Here is a 22,067-nt window from a genome sequence, read left to right on the forward strand (position 1 = left end):
TACACTGCAGTCTGTGAGTAGTGCTACGGCTAAAAGAAGTTATAGTCAGCTTAAATTAATTACTATAATTAGACGTTTCTTCGCTCCACTAAAACTGAAGAGAAATTGCTTTGCTTTGCGATACTTAATATTGAATAATGTATAGCTGAAAAAATTAATTTTGACAGAGTTATTGAAACCTTTGCACAAATTAAAAAAATAAGAAAACTGTTATGATTAGAAATAATTGTACACAATGTTATTATTAAATAACTTTTATTTATTACATTATATATTTTAACTATAATTCCAATCCATAAGAATAAATAAAATAAATGTTAATGTTTACAATCTGGTTTTCAATAATAATTATGAAACGAATTTAAATAATTAAATATTATATGGTAACAATATGTGATAGATTTATATTTCTAATGATGCAGTTAACAATAAGTGGCCTTTTGAAATGGCCTGATCTGACTGACCCGTTATAGTTTTCTAACCGTGGATCCGCCACTGTTCTTTCTAGTATGCAGTATACAAATTAAAAAAAATAAATAGTTTTCGTTCGAACTATCTATAATATGTTTACAAAAACGTCGATGTTAATATTTCAGAAAACGTTCCGTTTTGTCGCCGTAGTTTGCTATCACATATAGCACTTCCCACAATATTATCATTCCGCGCGTGTCGTACCCAGACACATACTCGTACACGATCTGTCGGAAAATCGCCAAGCTATAGTGTTCGATACGATAATAATGTGTTCGCTGGGGGGTCGAGGCGTACTTGCTTGTGTGTTGCGAATCGGGCGAAAAACGATCGCCCACTCGAATTACGATAAATGTGTTTGCGAACTGGTCGACGTGAACGGTAAACTACTCTGTTTCTTGCGCCGCTGTACAAGACGGATGGAGAACTCGACTGAGAAGAAATCCTTCCTGTCGTCAGTGTATAATAAATCAATGTTTGCTGCAAGCGTATGCATAATAATTTATTATGACGATACGATGATAATATAATACATAATATGTAGACACTGTAATGTGTATAATATATATATTATCATATCGCGTCCGTTTGACGTTCCGGGAAATATTGTGTATGAAAAAACACAAATTTCTGTATGGCATTGTGCTCGTATTGTTATTTTATTGGCGTGCGGACAATTATTATTATTATAACGTACGCGTTGTTACCGTTGCAGGTGACATGAAAAGAACGCCCACATCCACCAATTTGCACGACAGAGTCGACCACTTCCGAATTCAATGATTTAATATTATGATGTTATACTAGCCAATATTAAAAAATGTCAAAACACGAAAGGGCTTTTATAATTTAAAAGATTACCCGTCAATTGTGAATAATTATAATAATAATAATAATCAGGTTTTTTCGTTTCTCACTTTTTCAGTATATTTGAGCAGTTGTGCAGTTTAAATTTTTTTTTACTATTACCTATTTGATAATTATGTATAGAAACTTAAATCAATTTAATTAATGATTATTTACAATCATCGAATAATTTTAAACATTTTCAAAGCGCCTAGCTAATCATATTTTGATATTTTTAAATATGGACTAATATAACATTATAATATTACATTTAAATTACGACGAAGGACATAAATATCAACTTTAAAATCAGCCTTAATATTTTCTAATTCGATTCGCGGTGAAAAAAAAGGTGTTAGATACTGTGTACTGATCTACAATAGAAATAAAATTTTATCTTACCAAAAATTATTTTTGGTTTTAAAAAATACTTAAAACAAATAAAGTTTTTTTTTAAATCTTAATTTCGAGAATTTTTTACAAATACAACACACAATGTATATGCAGGTCATTCTATAAATCCTACCGTAATTGCGCATTTCCCAAGCCTCCTCACAAAAGTGAAATAATGAGAATCGTTTTCTGTGCCAATCTTTGGTAGTTATGTGGTACGTAATTAACATAAATTGGCTTTACTAGTATTGGAATCGGCTTGGCAACCGATAATATTTTAAATTAAAAATATCTTAGGGGGAGCTGTAGAAACGTTTATATAATAACGTCTATCCATCTGCATATTGATTTACGCTATGGTGCGTGAGAAAAAGTAGATCCAGTAAAATAAGTACGGATATCCTAACACAACTACAAATAAATACTATCATTATAGTATATACAGTGGGTTTATGGTATAGCTGTTAAAATATTTGATGTTTCTTTTTCCACTTGATTAATTACTGCTATTACAATGTATAATAGGTATGACGTCAATCGTCACATAAAAACTGAATGCTTCTATTGTTAATATTAAGCAATTCGACTATTAAAATATATTTACATTATTTAATTATATTTTTATGAATAATATATTCAAAATCTTAAAATTAAAATTTATGATAAAATATCTAGGTAACTAAAATTATAAATATAGTCGTTTATTTTCGTTTTATTTACCTGTAGTCTTTTTCCTAGATTTAATTTTGTATAATGAGCAATGACTACATCTGTACATAATTATTAAATATTGTTAATTGAAGTTTTTATAACATCATAATATGGACTTCATTTATTGTCTCCTACAGTCCTGTCCTCCATAGCTTGGCTATACTTACCTGGCTACTTATATAATTATTAGTGCAAAAATTAAATGAAATCGAAAAAAAACATAAAATTAATTATATATTTTTATGCCTATGCAATATATTATAGGTATAACTTCATAATATCCAAAAATAAATTTTTAGCAACCCATATCACTATATCTATAGAAAAAAACGATTTGCAAGTTCTAGAATTCAATTTGCAATTTATTATATACAAAATATCTTTTGAATTGAGAGAAAAGTTGGGAGTGCCAACTTGACGGACATGTTTCCACTAACGATTTTGATTATTTTTTTGTAATACAAAACGTATTCCGGTAAGAAAGTCTTTCGCTGAAATGTCAAGAGTTCACTATCATAAACACATTTCATACTGAAAATTTGTAAAAGAATGTTTTGGATGTTTTTATCATACAAATTGCATACTATATAATATTTTCAAAAATAAATGTGAACAAATACAAGTGGCAGGGACTAGGGAAAAGTACCTAAGTATTTTTTGTTTGAGAAAAATTCATGAGAAAAGTTGTGCTATGGCAGCATCACCAAACTTAAAAAATCTTACCAGTGAAAATAAAATCCAATAAAACGATCTCAAAATTTTTCCCCGCGGAACAAAGTTTATAATATAAAGTTATGCTGTTGGAGCAGCTTCACATTTTTTTGGACTTTATTTTAACTATTAGAACTTTTTAATTTTAGCGCATCCGTTAGCACAACTTCTCATTTGCGAAAAATGCGAAAGTTTCTCTTACCCCTACAACTTGGATTTGTTTATATTATCAGAAATAATTAGTAAAAATCATATATACGAAGATATATATTATAAGATAATAATTCGCAAAATAATTTGAGGACTGTAGAAATAGCTGTGCCTCTAAAGAATACAAATTATTATACCTATTTTTTATTTAAATTTTCAGTATACAATTTGGTACTTTTAACCAGAAAACTTTTTTGTTATAACAAAATAACTACACACATAAATGCATTAATATTAAATATTTATAATTTTTGTTCAAACTTTCATAGTAAAAGAAATCATATAATATATAAATATTTAATAGAAGCTACCTATTTTTTTATGCATTTATGCACAGTATTACATACATTTTGTATTTTATTTGATATACAAATTACAAATAACAAAAAAAGGGGAAAACATTCTATTGTATAGAACTATAGAAGGTGTCGAGTTAATCTCATTATTGATTAGGTCATTGTATTTGATGTGTTCATTTTGAATGATAAATTTTTGCGTACTACAAAAAAAAATTCTGTTTCCTACATCTCTAAATATGCATTATAATTTTATTTTGCATTATCTAGTACATAATAGCATAGCTAATTTGTACTTTTGAGATTTTTAAGTTCCTGTTAGAACAATTTATTAACCTTGAATTCAATTTCTAAGCATGGCTACTAAAATTACAAATTGTTTTTATTTTTAACTAAAAAATAATCTATCGCAAAAATATTGGTGAAAATTTAGAGTCCATATACCAAAATGAGAGGGCCAACTTCACATATGTGTATAATAATCAGCATATTGCGTAATTTGTAATGTTGATTATTGAAAAAATTATTTTTGTAACTCTATAAAGGCTATATTAAGGAAGGAGATATAATGTAAAAATATAATTTTTTTTTGTACGAAAATGTATTCCATTTATTTTGCAAAAATTGTAATTTCATACAAAAAGTATAAAATAAATCATTTCAACACAGTTTTGTAATATTGATATAAAAATTGCTTAGTCTTATCTATATACATAAATATAAGAATTAAATACCATATTAATTGCAGTCAATAGTAACTAATATATATATAATTATAAATATAAAATAAAGATTATGTTAATAAATTGTATATTCTCGATAATTTGAAATTTGAAAAAAACTAGGTGAATAATATTTTAAAATGGTTAGTTACGGTTAGGCCATCAATGTCCTTTCTAAAAATTAAAATTTATATATTAACATTCAAGTTACCGAGAATCTACAAGAAATGTACATTTAACAAAATAATTAGTGTAGACAGTAAAAGATAAATATAAAGATTATTTTGATTTAAGTTCATAAAGTATTGCGAGAGTAATAGTTAATCATAACAACTATGTTTTATACTTAAAATGAATAAACACAATAATAATTGTAACAAAACATATAAATATGAAGATTCAAATAAGGTTTTAGTTTAATTAATATTAAGGGCATAAAAATTAAACTTTGGAATAATGTCTTATGAGCTTAATGTTAAAATTATGGCAGTTGTATAACAAAGAAATGTTTATAATAGTTTTAACAGAAAACAAATCATCAGATGTTTTTTTTTTATTGGTTCTTGGTATTAACATTGAATAAATATTTATGTAAAAATTACTTAATAAGTTTGTTAAAAAGACAGAATTTGGTAACAATATAGTTTTATAGTTGTTTTAGATAATTAAAGTAGTCTTGAAGAAACCAGTGTGGCTTCAGTCCTAGGTCTTTATGTCAAATTATACTCAAACAATAAATTGTTATATTATAATTACCTGTAATAATGTTAATACCAATAAAGCTAAGCCAACACTGATAAAATAAAAACACACACACACACACACACATACACACACATATATATATATGTGTGTAACATATTATTAGAAAATCATAAAATTACATAAATAATAGTAGTAGAAATTGTGGTGTATAAAATTAAAAAAAATATATAATTCTAGCGTAACATCAATGATTATTATATTTCTAAGAAATAAGGATTATTGTTACTACTTAGTAAAAGTAATAAATTGTTAAACAAGCCTAAATAATGATTATTATTATTTTATATGTACATAAATATACATTTAATTACCACTGAATGTATAATTATATACATGACATTTAGTGATGTTAATTATATATCGATTAAGGGTGGTCAAATTTTGATAACTAATATGTACATTGAAAGTTGGACTTAAGCCAATATAAAAGTTAATTGGATAGTCAAAAAGTGGTATCAAATCATCCCTAATTAATATATGCCCTGTGGTTGGAGTAAAATATATTAGCTTGTAAGAAATCTCAATTAATAAACAAATGTTGATGATACATTAATAAACCAAATCTTAAACTTAATTAAACATATGCTTCAGATTTACCTGAATTAGGTCGAATTCGTGCCAAAAATTTTTGCCAACTATTTAAAGTTTTACCAGACCAAATCCAAACACTCGATGTAAGACCAACTAATAATGAAACAAAATATTTAGCTATAAACACCTCAAAGCTAGGTTTTCTTCCTGGATCACTGGGTTGAGAAGGACATGGTAAAGCATACTTTGGATCTTGACAAAGAGTAGAATGCCAACTAATTATCCATGAACTGAGATTGACATGTTCATAAACTAAGCATAAGATTTGAGCCACAGCAGGTACTGTGTATAAAACACTAAAGACCCCAATTCTTATCATCAATTTTTCCAATTTGTCAGTACCTCGGGTGCCATCATGTTTCATTACTTTTCGAATGCGGCATAAAGAAACAAATCCAGCCATCCAAAATGCTGTACCCAAGATCAAGTATACTACTAAAGGAATCAGCACCATATCTCTCACAGCAGTATCATCACTCCAAACAGCCATTGAACAGATACCAGTTAACACATCACCTAAAATATTTAAACAAAAAATAATCATTTTTTTCAACCAATTCATAAATAACTACATAAATATAACATTTAATGGCCAGAAAATTTGAATGTTAGTGCTTATACTTATTAGATTAATTAAAAACAATTGTTATAATAGGTAATTTAAATATAAATAATCAATATTTAAATAACTATGAAATTGTATTTGTAATTATTATTAAAATATAAGAATCACAGTATGTGTACAAATAGAGGTATAAATATATTACATAGTTTATAAATTGATAATATGTCTAATGTAAAGGCTGTCTTTGATTTTTTAATATAAATTTATAATCATGTAAATACAAAACACTACAATGCAATGATTCCCTGATTATCTATACAAAAATATTATTATTTAATATTTCATATTGATCAAGGACTTTAAAAAGTAACTAAGATATTATTTTCATGATTTACACTAGGTTTGTGCATACCAATTAATAGATACCTAAGTAATAATTCATACTAAATAATATATTATTATATTATACGATATATTTTCTTACCCTCAATTTTTCCCATAGCCAGTACTGTAATTGTTTTAGCAGCAGGAACTGTCCATGCCGCCAAGTGGAAATAATGAGAATTTGCTTCAATAGCTTCATGTCCCCATTTAAGTCCCGCAGCCAAGAACCAAGTCAATGTCAACACAACCCACCATACAGAAGATGCAGTACTAAAGAAATACGACACCATAAATAGTACAGTGCACCATTCATTATCATCTGTACCTTGAGTAATTAAATTTTGCTTGTTGCACGCAATGTTGTTTCCTGATAAATATCCAATCAGATAAGATATGGAAACCATCAGATAACATAAAGACAAGAATATTATTGGTCGTTCAGGATATCGAAAACGGTGAGTATCGATGGCAAATGTTAAAGATGTAAACAAACAGGATATAGCACACAATACAGACCACAAAGCCACCCATGATCTAGCTTTGCGCATTTGATCTTGACTCCAAAATGCATCACACGGTACACCACAATCCTTTACTACCTTATTGCCAACTTTTAATGTATAAACTTGATTATTTCTATCAGATCTTTTTTTATTACTGTTAGACTCAATTCGAAATTGTTGTGGGCAAACGAATCCAATGTCAAAGCTATTGGGATTGTTTGAATATCCTTGGTCTCCTGAAAAGTGTCTAGAACCTGGCGCTGAAAAATCTTTTCCGTTTTGTTCTATTAAGCCAGTCTGCGGTGTCGGAGAAGTGTTTGTTACGTTATTCTCACCAACGCAGAGTTGCCCGTTTTCAGGGAACTTTGAACATTCTAGGTTATCGGGCCATTGGATTTGAAAACGATTCATGATCGATTCACAACCATTACGAGCTGACACACACAGTGATCGACACGGTGGGATAGGTCTTTCGATAATAGTGCAGACGGGAACGAAAACACTGCACAAAAAGAATTGCAAATCGTGCGAACACTGGATTTTCACCAGCGGATAGTACTGCTGCACTTCGAAGCCCGCTTCGTCTTGACGCTGTTGGCCAAACAAGTTGGGCATGATTGTTTCGTTGTACGCTATGCCCATGCAAAACGGTATGGTGATGGGTTCACACCGGCCATGGTGGCCGGTCGTGTCGTCGCCGATCGATCCGTCTTGGATCTGTTGCCTCGAAGAGTGGGCGAACGAAACCGCACACAAACCTATCAACAGCAACGACGTTGCTGCCGCGAACGACGGCGCCGCAATAAGCGGTCGGCACGACATCGTGTCGGATGCGACGGGACGACTTGCGTGGAATTCACAGAGAAACGCCGACGACGGTTGGTCGGTGGGCACCAGTGGACGTGAACCGATTGACGGCGTCCATTTCGCCCGACACTCGGGCGGCGGTCGTCACCGATTGCTGGCGATGCGATTCGGTCGGTCGGTCGGTCGGTCGGAAAACAACGACGGCGGTGTCGCAGACTGCGGGCGGCGAGCGGCGCGACGGCGGACAGACACGGCGCGCGCGACACACGAGACGGCGAATGTCTATAAACCAAAAGCTATCAATCTATACGCACATGCACCAATCTGAAAGCCGTTGACGGGGACGAACAAATCAAAAAACATACACCGAAGAACGCCACTACGGCGGACGAGCGCGACGCGGGGGTGTTGTGTTGTTATACCGTAATGGGTAGACTAGTGTGCACACATTACACAACAAACTACTGCACACACAATCGAATGCATTCAATCCAGTTATCACTACGTTCGGTGGCTGCACTATACGCTAGAGGTAATTAATAGCCGGAACCCGAGCAACAAGAGCCCGGAATTCGCGGGGAGCTTGTAGATGTCGGTTGTATACACCGTCCCCGTGCACGACGCACAATATCATTCTACCTCCATGCGCTGATAACACGGCGCGTGTGGGGGGTGTGCGTGATAATGTTTTATTTTTTTGTGTAATGCACAGGACCTGTACTGTTAGGAGGTACCTGTTTTACCACTGTGGCGGGCAAAAAGTATAAAACGCAATTCGGAAATGAACAAAAAAGAACAAAAACCATTCAATTTTGTAAATATTATCAATAAAACTCTAAACGATAACATTATATGTTTATAAAAGAGCGGCGAACAAAACAAATATTGTTTTCGTTGCCCTTCGTGACTGTGGTAACGGTTGCTTTTTTTACTCCTTAATCTGATGAAAATTCCTGCTTTTATTTGATTATTATTAACTATTATCTTATATTTCTATTTTCCATCGTAATATCGTGTTGTAAGTTGTTTATTATTTTCAGAAAATGAAAAATTCGATTTTCAAGAAATAAATGTTAAACCAGCGAATAGGTACAAATTTTATCAAAAACTTTTTGTACGATGTAGTAAAACATCACTTTTCACAATTGCATTCCAAAAATATCCGAAAGATTTAAACAAATAAGTTTATTATTAAAATAATTTGAGTACAAATACTGATAGCTATTGTTCATGTGCGTACAAATGATATAAATAAATTGTACTTACTCAATTGAATAATAATAAACACTTAAACAGTTTACCGTCAACTACACATTATCTTGAAAGTACATTAAGTAGGTACCTAATGATAAGTATTGCGATAGGTTAATTTAAATGTTCTCAAATACTTTGCGTATTTATATCTATTGATAATATTTAATTATTATAATAATATATTGATGGCTTATGCCATCTTATACTATTGTTTTTTAGAATGGGCATAGAGTGTTTTAAGGAGTAATATTTAGGCAATTAATATGACTTGTATATTTGGGCTGTGTCGATGTGCGAATAGTAAATTAACATTACATTATAATACGTGAATGCGTGATCCATTATTGCTTTTAATAGAATGCAATTGTCTTTAGTCAACAGGTATGTCGCAGAAACAATTTCTACTTAAAGTCTGGCTTATACCTAAAATAAGTACAAATTTAATGCAACTTTTCCGCAAAATTTTTAAAATATCATAATTTATTAATTCAAAACTCTTTAAGTTTTCTACACGGTCTAGATATTTTGTCAAAAAATTGTTCATAAATACACTAAAAATTGAAATTGGATATTGCGAAGTATGTTTACTATCTAATAATGATCATAAAAAATTGATAAAGATATTTCAATAGTATCTTATATGTAAAAAGAAAAATTTTGGTACAAATTTCGAACAACAAAATAATTTGCAAATTTTCAAGATTTTACGAATTTAGTCGAAATTCCAAATTTAAACACTTATAAAAATATTAGCATATATTTTAGATATTTTTCAATTAGTAAATAAAAAACTTAATTTGGGGAATCTTGATCTTTCATTAATACATAGCAAAAAAAAAAATTATCTACATTTAGAAAAAAAAATTAAAATTGAAAATAAATACATCAAAACTACAAAATATTTATAAAATTATAGTGTATTTAGGAAATTCTAACATAAATATTCTTGACAATGAATTTTGATAATACACATATTGGTATAAAATAATATGAAGACTATATTATCCTATTTACATTATTCTTTTACCAAAACATTAGAGTTTACTGAGCATGTACCTGCACTCTTTCATACAAAATACACAGAAAAACTTATTTTGGAAAAATGTGTAAATTAAAAAAATATTTTAAGCAAATAATAATTTGTGGTTGTAAAAACCTAAGTGCATTAACTGCTATATCTGCAATACGCAATTAATAGATACATTTTAAAATGTTGTATTAAATATTAATATTGTATAATGAAAATGAGCAATGTGTATACATTTTCAAAAAACAAAGAGTTAAAAAAAATTTGTTGACGTTTGAGTATAGTGGTTAAATTAAAATATAATATTTATAATTATAGTTTATGAATATAATATTATGATTATTAAAATAATAAGCTTATAAAAATAATAAGGGGGAAATAAACAACTATACTATAAAAATCTCGAAGGGTAATGATTAGAAATGATTCAACAATTTTTTTATTCTAGTACCCAGTGTCTCAGTATTCCCGTATTATCATTTATAGTATTTTATGTTATTCATTCATGTTTTAAAATTCTCTACATGTTCGTTGCATCCTTTGTCTCATGTAGAGTGTACGTCGCGTAGAGTAATATAAATATTTTTATATAATAACAAATAGCTCTATAGTATTTCGTGCCGAAGAGAGGCAAAATAGTATTTTAATAACCGTGTTATTGTGTTTTATAATATAATATCAATATCTATTAATTATTACCTTTATAGTTTTAAAATTATGTTATTAATTTAGTCGGTATAACCACTATTCTATTAAACTTTAAAATTAAAATTGAATGTTGAACATGTTGTAGAATATAGAGGTGCACTGTATAAATTAAATAACAACCTATATTCTAAGTTATAGCCGGATAATATGTCCATTAAGGAGATTGGAAATGATGATATTCTGTCTTTGTCTAACACTCATGCAACATAGGAATAGACATATTCTATTTTAACGTAATATGTTACATTGTGTATCGTACATTACACATAATGGTGAAAAGTTTTAAGTTTCTACGAATAATATTATTCTATATTTTGTTAAAATTTAAAATTGTTGGGTATGTAAAAAAAAATATGTATTTTTGAGATTTTTATATATCTGTAAGAACAACTTATGAGGTACCTACCTTGTATGTATAGATATTTTAAACTATCTTCAAATGCATAAAGAAAAAATAGTGCTTATGTGTAAATGTGTAATCAATACTTTTAAAGTGCCACTCATAAAGAATCTCGATTTCAATTTTCAAGCTTTTATTGGCCGATCATGTAATTTTTTATCATTTATTTGCAGTGCTTTCTTTACTGCAATATTTTATACGGGAATTTTTTTCGAATTCAGAACACTGAATTAATAGCACATGCATATAATATAAACTTTAATAGGTATTATTATAAATATATAGATTTTTATGTTCTATACAAAATAAAATCGCGATTTAGATAAGTACCTACTTATGTATTTATACTACTTTTATTCCAAATAATATGTTATCGTCACAAGTCACAAGATATTTTCCCGGTATAAACATATTATAAATATTGTATACCTACTACAGCTTGAAGTTATAGGTAGGTACCCACCAAAGTATTAACTGTATATATATATATATGTGTCGCTTAAATTATATTCTTACCTATGTATGTAATGTTCATGTATTAATGCAACTATGCAACTTATGCTACATTGATCCTATCTATTGGAATTTTTGAATATATTACGATTAAGTCTAAAATTGTGTGTTTAATTTGAAGGAGACTCAAGATATACCTATTTAAAAATATATTATCAAGATATAAATGGTAATGTAGTATTCTGATAATGTATATTTAATGGTTTTTTTGCATTTAAATTCAAGTTCAAACGATGACTAACGAGAGTACCTACAAGGGGAACATTGAAAATTAAGTAGGTATCTACATACCGATAAAAATCAGCTTTTGATGACGTCCAAACTACCCACATATTATACTTTCTCGGTTTTATTTCTTTGTTGAAAAATATTGATCGAACGCCCCCCCCCCGACCCTCATCCGTTTATTAGACAGTTTGCAGCAGTAGAATAATATAATTCAATGTATATATAGGTACCAATACGATGTTGTATGAATTATAAATAACCACGTGTGATGAATCAATAACGTGTACGGTCTCGATTGTGGGCGTCGTTACATTTATAATAACATTAATAACATTGATGTCAAAATGTTCAACACCATTGTACGCGAGTATGCCCGTACCTTGGCAATTCAGTAATTGGTAGGTGGGTACCTAGTGCCCTAGTCTACCTATTCTATGGAAGATACCGTCCAAATAAAAACTATTATTTTATTAATATAGATCATAATTGTTTATTAAACATTTACGAAGCCCATCATGACGTTAACCTGTTACGAATCACGATTCACGATATTAGGAAAAACAGTTCCTAGTAAAAAGTAATTCAGAAAAAAGTCTAGCGTTGTATTTGGCTTAAATGAAATGAATTTTTTACTGGGCTTGTTATTTTATTTATACAATAAATTGGGTTTAAAAGTTTTGTTTGGAGATAGTAGATAATGATTATTGACAAACACGTATGAAACATATGGCATATGTATGATGTACCTAAATCAAATATCGTAGGTATAATACTCGTGTCTCGTAATACAAATAGTACAATACTCTATAATATGTACCTATCCAATATGCGTTTTGATTTGTATGCTAAACATTCATATGTAACTAGAAATCCAACAATGAAAATTTTTAAATCAAATAAAAGAAATGATAAACTGGCACTACTTATATTTTATTCTATAGGTACTTTTATATACAAGAAATACTAAAATGTCATCGACAGATATGCTTGAAAAAAATCATCAATGAAATATGCAACTATATTAATTATTACAGATTTGAACTATACGAACTACGAATATTATACGATGCGAACACGATACACGAACATTGTCATGTTGTGTACAAGCACTCTGTATAAGTTGTAACCTGCTCAATAATAATGGCAGTGGCATAGCCAGGATTTTTTTTCGGGGTGCTGATCAATTTTGTAAAATACAATTTAGTAGCAATTTTCATAGACCATCAAAAATTAAAATACATTTTAAATTTTCTTAATATTGCGGACGGGCAGCAGCCCCCTCAGCTCTTCCCTGGACACGCCACTAAGTAATGGTAAAAGTCAAACAATAGTGTTAAGGTTAAGTTATGTTCATTTCATATTACCAATTTAGAACAAATTTTTTTGCTCAAGTCGTCAAAATGTATCAAAATAAATATAATTTAAATTTAAATTACCATAAGAACCAATTGATTTTTTTTTTAATTATGAACTATTTTTAATATACATACTGTATATTAATAAAAAAATCAGTAGCTGAATTTTGAAAAAATAATGCTGATATTCTATTGCAGTTTATTTTAATGTAATATATGACTAATAGGCTGCTTTTTATGACTGTCATAAAAATACCACTTAAATATTTTTTTTTTAAAGGAATTAGAAAATAGCTATTTTGTAGAGTTATTTATTTGTCATAAAGAGAAAAAACAATTTTGATATCGATTACATTTTGAATGAACAAAGGAAATAGGTAAGAACCTATTTTTAAAAAAATACAGCATATAATATTATGGTAAAATTGTAGTTTTAATAACTACAATGATAGATAATCCAAACTGTAATATAGAATAGATACATTACTCATTGAAATTTTATTTAATATTTGTTTTTATAATATTATTCAATATGATAATTTTACACTGCTAATTATACCCAAGTTAATTTTAACTCCATTGTGATCTAAATCAAATATAGTCTCATCTGAAAAACATTTAAATATGTAGTATTTAATTTATAATTGGCCTAAAAAAATTTAAAAGTACCTAAATAATACTCTAGTGAGGTTATTGATTATTGATATAGTGATATGTTTAATATGTATCATTAATAAAGTAACCTATTATGTTAAAATTCTATCAGAGCATAACTTGATTTAACATTAGGTTGTCTTAATTTTTATTTAATTGCACCTTATTAATATAGTAAAATTAAATCTATTATTCTGACTTCCCGAGTACGTAGAAATGGTATTTAATTAAAAATAAATAAAAAAAATCTTACATAAAATATCAACGAGTTATGTGTTTTATATAATCTATAAAATTAGCAAATTAGTGATCACTATAAAAACCATACAATTTTACCATTATATCATATGCTGTATTTTTTGGAACAGACGTTTCTTTCGTTCATCCAAAATTGTTTTTTTCTTCATATTACAAAATAATAACTCTACAAAATGGCTATTTTAAAATTGTTTTTCATTTTTGACAATTATAAAAGTTAGGCTATTAGCCATATAAAAAGATTTTCTTATAAATTTCTTACTAAAAAATAATTTTTATATTTTTAATATTTTTAGTTAGAAAAATGTTTTAGTCCTACCTACTTAGAATATATTATACACAATACACCTGTAGTCAAAATTGTTATTTTTAACCTAATCAATTATACATATTTTTGAAATTTATAAGTTATATATTATAACTATATATATCATATAATGTAAATTAGAACACATTTATAGTAAAGTAGGCTAAACTTAAATCCAACTAAAGCAAATTATATATATTTGTACATAAATTAACAAATAACAAATAAACAATTTTTCACTTGTCAGACTGCAATAATACTTTGTTTTAAAATATCGTAATTCCTTAGAGTTTAAGATTTTATTAATAACAATAAGCAATTGTATTATAATATGTAAATACAAATTATATTGAATATTGAAAATATCAAAATAAATTGTCATAATATAAACACATTAAACAAAAAAGCATTTTTCAATAACAATTAAACAAGGAATATCTTTTAAGTTATTTTATCTTAATCATTTACTTTATAGACCAGTTTATCTGTAAGTGTGCAGCGAGTCGCGACCGTGGGGTACATGTGTATAGTATTATTAGGTGTTAAAAATATAAATTTCCCAGTACTTAATTTTCTTAGTGTTCTGTCAAAATATATGGTTATAAAAAATGTGCCATAAGCATAAAAATCTTAAGAACCACTGCCATAGACAATAATTTAGTTAAATAACACGAGCGTCTAGATAACATTTGAATCATTTGATAACTGGAACGCACATCACATAATGTTGCCCAAGCATGTTAAGAGGATGTCAGGGTAGTATTTGTTCTCTCTCTAACCAGTCTAACCCATGCGCAACATGGCAAATTTTACGTGCACAATAATGACTACAACCATATTAATTTCTCAAATTAGAGTGAAATGACCTCTTATAAAATTTAAAGTTAAGAACATTATCTAGGGTACCTCATAAGCATTTTATTATAATTTAATTTTGAAGCAAGATATAAGTTTTAAGATGTATAAACAATTCACAATTTTAAAATACTCATAATTTGCTTTTAAGTTAAAATATAATAAAACGCTTATGTGATGCCTTAGATAATGTTCTTAACTTAAAATTTTATAAGAGGTCATTTCACGCTAATTTGAGAAATTAAAATGATTATAGCCATTATTGTGAACATAAAATTTGCTATGTTGCGCGTGGGTTAGATAGAGATAACACATACTATGCTGACATAATTTTAAAAAGATAGCGAATACATTTGGAGTATCTATCTTTGTTAAAGACGTCTACGTATAATTTTGTTTTATACCAGAATGTGTTAAGTAATAACTAATTATATTTAAAATTTATGAGGCTTGAATGCTTAATAGTCAGCTCATAATTTAAATAAAAAATGTTTATTTATATTATAAATTAATACATATACAAGACTCGCAGAAAAATATTGGGCTTTAAAATATCAGTTATTTAATTGAAATTGAGATTCTGTAGCTATTCACAGTGATTCATTATAATTATATGAAAATAAAATAACTTATAAATATTGAATGGAACAGTAAATACAACATATTGATGGTACAAAAACCTCTTCAAAATTGTTTTCTATGTGCACCACTGTCTGGAAAGATTTGCATCTTCTACTGATATTTTTCCTGTAATGTAAAATACGATTAAAATTTGATTAAAACAAAATAATACTTTAATACTTCTTTTTCAATTTTCTCTCCTGATCTCTAGGTTTACTACTAATGGAAGGATGTCTTCATTTTGATATTTTTTCTGTAATATAATATACAATTTAAATTTGATTGAAACAAAATAATACTTTATTTCTTCTTCTTCGCTCTTCTCTACAATTAAATGAGATCAGCCACCATTGTCCTAAACCTTCATTATGAGCAATACCATCAAGATCACAAAAGCCATGAACTTTACCATCTTTACTACGTCAAAATGTATCCCTAAAATACAAATCATCATAAATTAAAGCAATATCAATTACATTTGAAAATACTTAATTTGCTTGATTTTTAACATTTGCAATTTAATTTTTAAATAATGTGAACAATAGTGATAAATTCAATTTATTTTTAAAAATATCTTCTTTAATATCTTTAGTTAATTTACTTACTCAATTAAATATTTGTTGTAATATTTTATTTTCTGGATGTAAATTATGTACTGTCTTATTAACTTGTCCACCAGTTAGTTTTATCTAGACTCCAACACCATAAAATATATTTTTTATACCATTTGAAGCATACACATTTGTATTCATTTTCTATAGTTCTAACATATCCTTTAAAAAAATACAAATATTTATCAGTACAATATAATATATTATGAAAAGAAATATTAGTAAATATACTTAATAACATTTTAAATTATATTATTTATAAATTCAAAGAATAATGATGTGTTTTAATGAGTATTAAAATTATATAAAATTTATTATTTGTTTAAAATTTTGAATGTCCTATTTATATATTATTATATTTTGAGTTTATTACTGGAAAGTCTAAGTCATCCGTCAAATAATTATTATACAAATATGTATTATTAATTGTATTCTAATTTCTAATTTACTAAATTATTATCAAATATCTAGAATTCTATCGTAAATTGAATCTTCTTATCTACCTCCATGATTTTATAAAGAAATAATAATAAATATTTTAAGAGATTTTATAGTATCAATGTAATTTGATTAGTTTTATATTGTTTATAATATTTATTAACTATTATTATATTTTTTATATTGTCTTTTTATTTTTTTTATCCAATAGTAAATAATTGTTGTTATATAATAAAATATTAGAGTATTAAGTAAATTAAACGAAATGTATACTTGAATTTCAACAGTTCGTTATAGAGTTTATCTTTCTTTTACCTTTGACATTAAATGATCTGAGAATTCGAAGATAGTTGGCACAACAATTTTTTTTTAAATTATTTCCCCATTTATAGCTGCTTTATTGTATAATGTAGTATGTAACTACAATTGGAATTTGTCCGTCTGACAGCATGAATCCATTTTTTAATTTTTCTTTACCAATGAATGGAAACCTTGGACAATAACAATACAAAGTAAAATTATTTATATACCTTTTACTTAAATTAATAGTACAATAAATAACATTACAAAATATCAATCACAATTAATATTAATACTAACTTGTGAAATATTAATTCATTTTGTTTATCACTTGTATTGGAGCAATTATAGGTACTGCAAAAATGTACCATTGTTTATTTTTGGAAAAAATATACCTAAAAGTACTTATAGAAATTATTATAGGACATTAACAAAAATAAAAATTTAATGATTATAAACTTTTAGAAGATTAAAATGCCGACATTGACGATTGTTGATCACAATTTACATAATTTTATTCACATTATGCCGATAAGCAGTGAAAAATGAAAAGTGAATATTATAATATTATAAGTTTTTTTTACTTAAAATTTAGTTTATCATGGTGAATAGGTACGATACGGCGTATTATCTATAGAGACGAAGATAGAAATACCTAAAGTATTCACTATCTCTTTCTAACAACCTCTTTCGTTTTTATTTATATTAGTCATATGGGCGGTGAGCGTTCCAGTTATCATATTATTGAATAGTAACAACACACAATCAGATTTATGTAACATCATTTTTATTTTTTTATAATCGTATTAAATTTAAAAATTAATTGTTTAAGTTTTTAAGATTAAATCATTATTAACGAAAGATAAATTAAAGAATAATATAAAATTATTATCAGCTTATAATATGTGTATCTACCACAGATATGTATAATAAACTAGATTGCTAACTGATGATAATATGCGAAGTTATTATCCGCCATTTTAATCGAGGCCGATGTAGATTTTGCCTTATCAATTGTTGTTGTTGTCTGTTGACTTGTGTACTGTACTACTGTGAAAACTCAAAACTGAGTAGTTGACACTGTTGACAGTATTGTTGTGTTCTGTTTTTTGCAATAGGTATATTGTTTTGAGACTTAATATTTTTATGCTATTTTTCCAATTATGCCATATAAGTGCTGTGCTGATGGATGCAGTAGCAAGGACGGGGTTGTTGGTTCAACTACAAAATTATTTAGGTAACTAAATACTTTACAAAAAAGTTATCAAAAATAATTAGCTCTACTGAAATACACTTTTAATAATGTGTTTGATATTTTGTTTTTAATTATAGATTTCCAATCGATGAGTTAAGGAGACAAAAATGGGTGCACTCTATCCAAAGAGATAACTTCATTCCAACAAAATTTTCACGCTTATGCAGTCTCCATTTTAATAAAAGTGAATTTGTTGAAGCCCCCGAAAAACTTATATTAAAAAATACAGCTATACCATCCAATTTCGATTGTTCCAAAAAAGCAATAAAATGTTTAAGCAGCAACAAATTTGATCACAATTATAGTTCTTCAGGTAAAATTAAATTCTTCTTTACATTCAATGTTGTATTTGTACTACTTACCTATTACTACTACTTACCTATATTAAGTAAATTACATTTTTATCTACAGTTTCTTCTTCATCAAATATAATTAATATAATAACTACTTCTCCTAATTTACCTATTGATTCTGGTGTTGAAAATGCTGGGTGTAATTATGAAGTTGTCGATCTGACTTTTATTGGACCTAGTAAGTTAAATATGTTAACAATTTTAATTTATATACAATAATGCTTTGTCATGTATTAAATTTGTTGCAGATTCCAGCCAGTCACCTCATACCCCTACATATACACCAACACTTAAAAGAAAATTTAAAAAAAAATTGTTTGATACACCAAAAAAAGCCAACCTCAAAAAGCGAATTAAACTTTTACAACAAACGGTTAGAAGGCAGAACACAAAAATAAATTCACTTGAGGTATTTACGTAAATGCTAACTGAGAAAGATTGGCTTAGTCTTAGTACACACTTAATAAGTTATTATAATATGTGAAATGCCTCTAGTGATTAGTGATGACTGATTACCGGATGAGTGAAACTTAACTGTATATTTATATATTAATAAACTATATTGTAATTTTTATTAATAAAAATTATTCTTATCAGCAATTGATGTCTACTATTGGATCCTGTACTGATAGAGAAACTACTAATATAATTGAAAAAAATTTTACTGAGGTTTTTTTAAAAGATATTATAAATAATGGTAATGTGGCTCCTACTGCAAGGCGATACAGCGAAGAAGTAAAAAAGTTTGCAACTACACTTTATTTTTATTCTCCAAAAGCATATAACTATGTTAGGTAGGTATATATCCTCAATAACTGAAACAATTATATATTTGAGTTACAGAAATTGTAATTTTGAAAAATAAATTGTAATTTAAAGGACTTCAATTTCTTTGCCTAATCCAAGTGCTATACGAAATTGGGTATCAAATATAAATGCTGAAACTGGTATTTTACAAGATGTCCTATTAGAAATAGGTAAATTTCCCAAAGAAGACAAATTTTGTTGTTTGATATTAGACTCCATGAGTATTAAAAAATCAGTTCAGTGGGATAAAGTTAGTCATATGTATGTATTATTAGAAAATATTATTCATAGTTGAATATATTATAACTAGATATAAATTTATAAATTAAAATTTTTTAAGGTTTGTTGGTTATTGTGACTATGGTAATAGTTTGACAGTTGAAGACTGTGAAAAAGAGTCAACGGAGGTTTTAGTTTTTATGTTGTCTAGCTTAAAACAAAAATGGAAATGGCCAATTGGGTATTGGTTTGTAGATAAAATTAAATCAAATGTACAAGCTCAATTAATTAGGATTGCTATTACCCAATGTGATAAATTTGGGATTAATGTTGTGGCAGTCACCTGTGATGGAGCATATGCTAATTCTTCAACTTTTAAAACTCTAGGATGTGATCTAGACCAACCTTTTGATTTTATCAAGTCTGATTTTTCGATAACTTCAACTAAAGCTAATGTTTATTTCACACCTGATGCATGCCATAATGTTAAATTAGCTAGGAATGCTTTGGGAACACTAGGAGTATTTAAAGATTCAAACAACAGTCTTATTGAATGGAGATATATTCATAAATTATTTGAACTGCAAAACGACATGGGCTTTAAATTGGCAAACAAGATAAACTCTTCACATATAAATTGGAAAAGCAATAGTATGAAGGTAAAGTTAGCAGTTCAAACACTTAGCAGTTCCGTCGCAGACTCTCTACAATTTCTATCCAAGACCTCAAAAGATTTTGAAAATTGTGATGCAACAATAAGATTCATCAGGGTTGTAGATGAGATTTTTGATTTCTTGAATTCCAGAAACCCATATGCAAAAGGCTTTAAACAACCAATTAATAAACAAAATATTCAATACTTAGAAACAAAAATGAAAAATAATATTGACTATTTGTATTCACTGAAGACAGCTACTGGGCAAGATCTGTGGAAAAGTAAAAGAAAAACATTCATATTAGGTTTTGCTGCATCCATAAAATCTACTATAGCTATAGCAAAGGATTTGTTAATAAATCAACATTTTAAATTTATTCTGACATACAAATTAAGCCAAGATGCAATAGAAATTTTTTTTGGATTTATGAGAGGTCGATTGGGTCATAATAATAATCCTACCTGTTTGCAATTCAAACATGCTCTAAAAAGTACTTTATTGCACACTTCAATAAGACTTAGCTCAGGAAACTGTACACTGATGTCACCTCATGAAGATTCTCTTTTTTCAATCAAATGGAAATATAAAGCACCAGAACAAAATTTAGAAAATGAATTTGATATTTCATTGTTAGCAGAACAGTACAATAAATTAGATTTTAATAGCATCACTATTGAAAATATATTATATTACATAAGTGGATATATTGTTAAAAAACTAATCCCAACTTTGAAATGTGATGGTTGTATTGAAGCTATTACAGATCCATACATTGAAAATGATCACGTTTATCAAAATAATACCACACCAAAATATTTTACAATTATGAAAAACAGAGGCGGTTTGAAGTATGCTTCTTATGGGGTATACAAAATTGTTAAATTGACAGAAACATTATTTAAAACCATTATGGTGGATAAAAAACAAATGTTTATTAAAAATATGGATTTAAAAATTATGATAAATGTCCAAAACTCACTGGCGACAGACACCACGCTATTTCCAAAATGTGATGCTTGCTGGAATTCAACAGATTTATTGGCAAGACCTCACAAAATCGATATTATAAACAAAGTAACCAGAACCTATCTTAACGTGAGATTATATTCTTACAGTAAAATAATAACATCCTCGATTATGAAAACTGCTAGTAAACGACAGAAACTCAGTAAAACCATTTTATTTTATAACATGTAAAAATTGTTAACCTATCTGAATAAACTATGTTAAAAATTGTTATTGATATTTAGATACAAAATTTGTTTAAATAAGA

At 27.8% G+C, this 22,067-nt stretch overlaps 2 protein-coding genes and 1 long non-coding RNA gene across 3 annotated transcripts; 1 reads left to right on the top strand and 2 right to left on the bottom strand.

Annotated features, from left to right (window-relative positions):
* Positions 1–5,233: 5,233 nt before the first annotated feature.
* Positions 5,234–8,487, bottom strand: LOC113559897 (frizzled-2-like). The gene is made up of 2 exons (XM_026965678.2): positions 6,766–8,487; positions 5,234–6,232 (listed from the first exon to the last, which is right to left on the bottom strand). The coding sequence occupies exons 1-2, from the start codon at positions 7,988–7,990 to the stop codon at positions 5,700–5,702; spliced, it is 1,758 nt and encodes a 585-aa protein (XP_026821479.1). The 5' UTR covers positions 7,991–8,487; the 3' UTR covers positions 5,234–5,699.
* A 7,220-nt stretch (positions 8,488–15,707) lies between these two features.
* Positions 15,708–18,045, bottom strand: LOC113559922. Its single transcript, XR_003406078.1, has 5 exons — positions 17,805–18,045; positions 17,520–17,695; positions 16,761–16,928; positions 16,336–16,590; positions 15,708–16,281 (listed from the first exon to the last, which is right to left on the bottom strand). It is a non-coding gene; the product is annotated as an uncharacterized LOC113559922 (long non-coding RNA).
* Positions 18,046–18,424: 379 nt separating this feature from the next.
* Positions 18,425–19,712, top strand: LOC113560235 (THAP domain-containing protein 2-like). The gene is made up of 4 exons (XM_026965998.1): positions 18,425–18,741; positions 18,837–19,072; positions 19,171–19,290; positions 19,361–19,712. The coding sequence occupies exons 1-4, from the start codon at positions 18,668–18,670 to the stop codon at positions 19,531–19,533; spliced, it is 603 nt and encodes a 200-aa protein (XP_026821799.1). The 5' UTR covers positions 18,425–18,667; the 3' UTR covers positions 19,534–19,712.
* The last annotated feature ends 2,355 nt before the right edge of the window (positions 19,713–22,067 follow it).

This window comes from Rhopalosiphum maidis, chromosome 3 (assembly GCF_003676215.2).
Source record: "Rhopalosiphum maidis isolate BTI-1 chromosome 3, ASM367621v3, whole genome shotgun sequence".
Taxonomy (NCBI): Eukaryota; Metazoa; Arthropoda; class Insecta; order Hemiptera; family Aphididae; genus Rhopalosiphum; species Rhopalosiphum maidis.